At 35.6% G+C, this 5,078-nt stretch overlaps 1 protein-coding gene across 1 annotated transcript in view; it reads right to left on the reverse strand.

Annotated features, from left to right (window-relative positions):
* LOC102296393 (exostosin-1) overlaps window positions 1-4,644 on the reverse strand; it is a gene marked incomplete at its 5' end in the record, with an annotated part of 62,590 nt that extends 57,946 nt beyond the window's left edge. The window contains one exon of the mRNA XM_005950412.2: window positions 4,528-4,644. Coding sequence (XP_005950474.2) covers window positions 4,528-4,644 — 117 coding nt within the window. The remainder of the gene's footprint in view (window positions 1-4,527) is intronic.
* Between the last annotated feature and the right edge of the window lie 434 nt (window positions 4,645-5,078).

Here is a 5,078-nt window from a genome sequence, read left to right on the forward strand (position 1 = left end):
AATTATTTTAAAATGGATGCGAAATTTGACCGGGAGCCAGTGAAGTTGCTTCAGGATTGGGGAGATGTGGTGGGTAGAAGAAGTCCTAGTAATAATACGGGCAGCAGAGTTCTGGACACGTTGGAGCTTGTTGATAGATTTTTGTGTAAGGCCAAATAATAATGAGTTGCAGTAGTCAATTCTAGAGATAACAAGAGCCTATATTTTCAAAAAGGTCCATTAAATTGCATTAAATTGCTTTTAGGTTATAAGACAAGAAAAAATCTAAAATAAAACAATAGGAAATTTGAAACTCACACAACATAGCAAAAATATTGTTGCTGTCTGTTATTGAGTTAAAGATGCACTGCGTTATATTTTCCCTTTGCTGGCAAAGGCGACCATTACATGATGTGTGTGCAAAGAGCGGCTGCTCAGGCCAACTGTTGCCCCTCCACATGATTCACTCTGTAGACGACAATGCCAGAGTTGATCAATGTACACTCAGCGGAGCTGTCCCGTGTGACATCCTTCCAGGAATCATGCTGTAGCTCTATGATTCCTGGAAATCACAGCAGCAAAGGAGGAATTTAGTGTCTCTTTAATGTGCTTGTCTTGTCCACCACGGGAGTGCTTGTCTTCTCTCAAATAATTTCTTTAGCAAATGCTTGTCATCTATGCACATCTGACATGCAGCACTTAAGCACACTGCTTGAATATATTCCTTCTCTGGTGTACCAGGAACTTTTTTCTTGTTTTTTAATGGACAGAAACCTTCTGAGATCGCTCATATCAAGTTCTTCAAGTAAGTTCAGCCATTTCTTTCACTAGTGTACAACAAAGAGGGCATCACAACCAAACAATATACTTAGAGATGGGACTGCAGGCTGATTCCTCCCACTCTGTCAAAGACTGAGGTTGCTGTGTCTAGTACTATAGGACACCGACTAGTGACAGTACAGCTTTAATTTTATATTGCAGTTTTTAGAACTGTTTCATTTCACTTAGAAGAAATACTATTTTTTTTCTCATGACTTTAAATGGAACACTTTTGAATAGAAACATTTTGTAATTTGCTAAGTTACCTCTATGTTGGTGAGTTATTTTTACTAAATCAAAAAGGCCAACTGCAGTTTCACTGATGAAAATTTCCAAAAATGAACAAATGTGTTTTTTGCAAATGAATTCTTCATGTGTGGTTGTTAAGTAGCGGCACAGTGTCTGCAAAGAACGAACAAATTTCAGTATGTTTGGTATTTTCATTTAAAGTTCAAGTTTGACTGGATTCTCAATCAAGTGAAACCAAGAGATTAAAGGAGATTCACAAAATGCCGAGTGCATTACGGGTGACCCGTCGATGCAAATTCTCACTGCTTTGATTAGTCTGGCTTTGTGAGATGACGTTCTCTTTTCTCATCTTGTCTTTTTTCCCCACTGTCATCCTCTTACATGTCTCTCTCTTTGTCAGTCCTCTCCTCTACTGTCCTCTGAATTTTGATGATTATTAAACCACTGCAGAGGTTTATTTTCTCACCTCTAGCAAACACATTGGACATGCTGAAAAGGCCATTAAAATAATTGAGATGCATTTAAATGAAAGTTTAAATAAAAGCAATGAGAACATTTTTTAGACACTTCTTCTTTCAGCTAAACCTGCTAGCTTTGATACTGTAAAATTCAGCCTTGATTTGCCCGTTGCTTTTGGTTAAAAACAGTGAAATGTATGGTACCAGAAATCAGCTACAGAGAAGTCAGTTGTGTTTGTCTTATTTGTCTTATGTGCACCCTTCTAGAAGCAGACATATAAATCTGTTTTAATTACTAACATTTATAGTTTAAAATACTTTGCTCACAATTAAAATATGTATGTATACCTTAAAATCTGCAAACTTTTACAAAATAAATGTTAAGCATTAGTGAAATAGTGAAGAGTTCAACACAAACTGGAATTGTGTAAAGTTCATCTTCAAAGGAAACATTTTTGAACCTCTGAAATGTGCTGTTTTCACACAAACCTTTGGTCTAAGGGCAAACAGTTTTTGGTTTGTTTTGTGCTTTCTCAAGTTTCTCAAGTTACAACTTAATTAGTGAGTGTTTACAGTCAGCATTTTTCATGCAAACTATTGAAGCTGACAGCAATTAAAGCAAATATTGAGGGTTTTAACACAGTACAGTCTTTGTGACTGACTTCACAACCATCAACCCCTAGCAATGCACATTTTTCCTTAGTGACTGGAGGTTGCCAGCGGGTCGTCAACTAGTGTCTGTGTTGTATAATAGAAATGGGAATCTCTAGCCAGCCTACAATATGATATTGTTACAATATTTCAATATTTTGGCACTGCATAAATAAAATTCATTTTCAGCTCTGATACAATATTATTGTAGCTTTTTACATTTTGCGATATGCTGATCATTGCAATAACATACACTGCATTTTATTTATTTTTTAACTACTCAAGTTGGCAATTTGAAGTCTGTTTCTGATAATATATGAATTACCTCTGATAAATTGTCAAAAATCACATATTTGTTGCTGCCTACATAAACAGAAATTCCTATTATCAAAAGTTCTCATTTATTTTTTACATTTCTGCTTAGCAAGCTTTCTGTTCTATAAAATTACAACCAGCTGGCAGCCAGTTGAGTCTTCTGTAGTTCATTCCTGACAAAGACTCCTTTAGACTGATCGCAACATGTTAGCAATCTGTCTTCATTTATAAATTAGACAGCAATTATTTGCACACCTTCAGCAATCTCTCTGAGCATGACTGCAATTAGTCCAAGTCAGAATGTGGCTGTTTGCAGAAACATTACCTCTTATCAGGCAACATCTTCAATCACCTTATTGTCAAGTTATTGTGAGTGTGCAACATCATCAGGTTCTGGGCAACCATTTGGTCACCAAAAGTTGCTGCTCGATTGAATACAATCTTTTGTAACAATACAGTAGTTTGTTGCCATATTTTTACTAGTGTGACCGAGCCATTAGCTTGCTGCATTACTGTGCTGTATCGATTTATGCCTCTATAGTGTCTAGGCTTGTGCAACCTAGTCCTAGTCAAACGTCTAAAATGTTCTAGGAAAACAGAAACACCATAAAGGTTTTTAGTGACAGTTCTAAAAAACTCCTGAGGTTAGCATGCACCGCCCATTTATGTCTGCATGTAAATGTGTATTCTGTCTACAACACAATGCATAATCAGAAGCATAAAATAAACAAAGAAGAACAAGGAAAACAAGACTGCCAAGGGCAACCACAAGGCAGAGCCAGATACTTAATGTCAAAACAACATTACGACAACGTGCTAATGCAAGATGAAAACGTCTGCGGTCTGAGGATGAGTGTGAATGTCCCTTTTTTGCTTCTCTGCGGTGTATCAACAGAAAGAGGCTTTTCGTGTCAGTGAAATGACAGATTGCCAATAGTAATAAGACGCTGTGCTGTAGGAGGAGGACACGGAACTGTTTGATTAGTCAAGTTTCTGAGCTGAAGCTTTACAGCCTGACTGACAAGCCTTTACCGGTAATTCTGAGAAAACTTTAGAATGATGAGCACGCGTGCTTGGGTCTATTTTCTCTAAAAAAGGAAATGACTAGAAGAAAATTATTTAATTTAATTAAAAATCTGGGTGTTTTAGACAATAAATATTAAAACAAACACCTTTTCTTTTTCTTTTTTTTTAAAAAGATATTAAACCTTTTTTATTGGGATGCATCCAAAATTTTCACTTATGACTCTGACAGCAGCCCAGGATCCACTGGACTTCTTCTTCGTGATTTCTTTTTGTTTAAGTTACCATAATTCAAACATACAGCATAATATGTTTGTATAAACAACTAGAAAAAACAAAGGAAAAAAAAATCCCAATTTCTTTTAAGATGTGTGTTTCCCATATTATTTGTGAGACATATGACAGGGATATACATATATATATATATATACACATATATATATATATATACACATATATATATATACACATATATATATACACACACATATATATATATATATACACACATATATATATATATATATATATATATATATATATATATATATATGTGTGTGTGTGATTTTAATATTTCTTATCTATTTCTCTTTCAGGTGGCGAGTAGAGAGTAAAAAATTTCAATAGAAAATACCAACGTGGTAGGTCAAGACTAAACCTGACAAAATGATTACATACACATCACTGTTTGAAATCTTTTTTTCTGAGGTGAGAATATGATCAAAAGTTTGGATACAAAAAATAATGCCACCACGCAACAGTCATACAGGCTAGGGAAAAATGTCAATTCCCCAACCAGTTGGCAAGTGATTGCTAGACTAAGCTGTGCAGCACTCTATTTGTAAACCCTTTTACCTGTTAATAGCATTAAACCTCAAGCAACCATTTACCCACTGGTGGTGAAATACACACTACCGTCTGGTGAATGGAGGTGTGACTCATGACACATTTTATACAAGTCTGTATAAAACTACATGGACAAATCAACAATATTTAAAGACATTATCCATACACACGCAATTGACTGATTTACCTGCAAGGCCTCCAGGAAGCGGAAAGATCCAAGACGCCGGCCCCGTGGCACCAGGCAGAAGGTAGAGTTATGAAGTAGCTCCTGGTAGTCAAACCTATGCAAAGACACATTTTTAGAAAATAATTAGAAAGTGGGCAAAAAAACTGACTAAAAATGTGCAAAAATGGTTTTGTTATGTGAAACGATATTTTAAATATATTCTCAGAATCAATTATCAGATGAGGAAAAGAGAGATAAATAAAGATAATCAAATGTCTAAAAGTTGTGCATTGTTCAAGACATTTCAGTGCATTTTTCTGATCTATAGAGTGGAAACAAACAAAGGCCAAAGTGAAAAATGATTGTCAGGCTGAATCTATGCTCCCACTTTGTCACTTCCTCCTCAGTGTCCAAACCTCAATTTCACAGAACAATCAAAAGCAGCTTACTTTTAAATGACTACCGCAGCCTTTTTTCAAGGACTTTCCTAAAATGTGTCTTTGTAGAAGTCAGGGTGGTACCTCCTTCAGATCAAAAGATATGGAGGATGGTGGATAAATAATAAAATGTGC

This window comes from Haplochromis burtoni, unplaced genomic scaffold (assembly GCF_018398535.1).
Source record: "Haplochromis burtoni strain Fernald_Lab_line unplaced genomic scaffold, NCSU_Asbu1 Contig_93, whole genome shotgun sequence".
In the NCBI taxonomy this organism is placed as follows: domain Eukaryota; kingdom Metazoa; phylum Chordata; class Actinopteri; order Cichliformes; family Cichlidae; genus Haplochromis; species Haplochromis burtoni.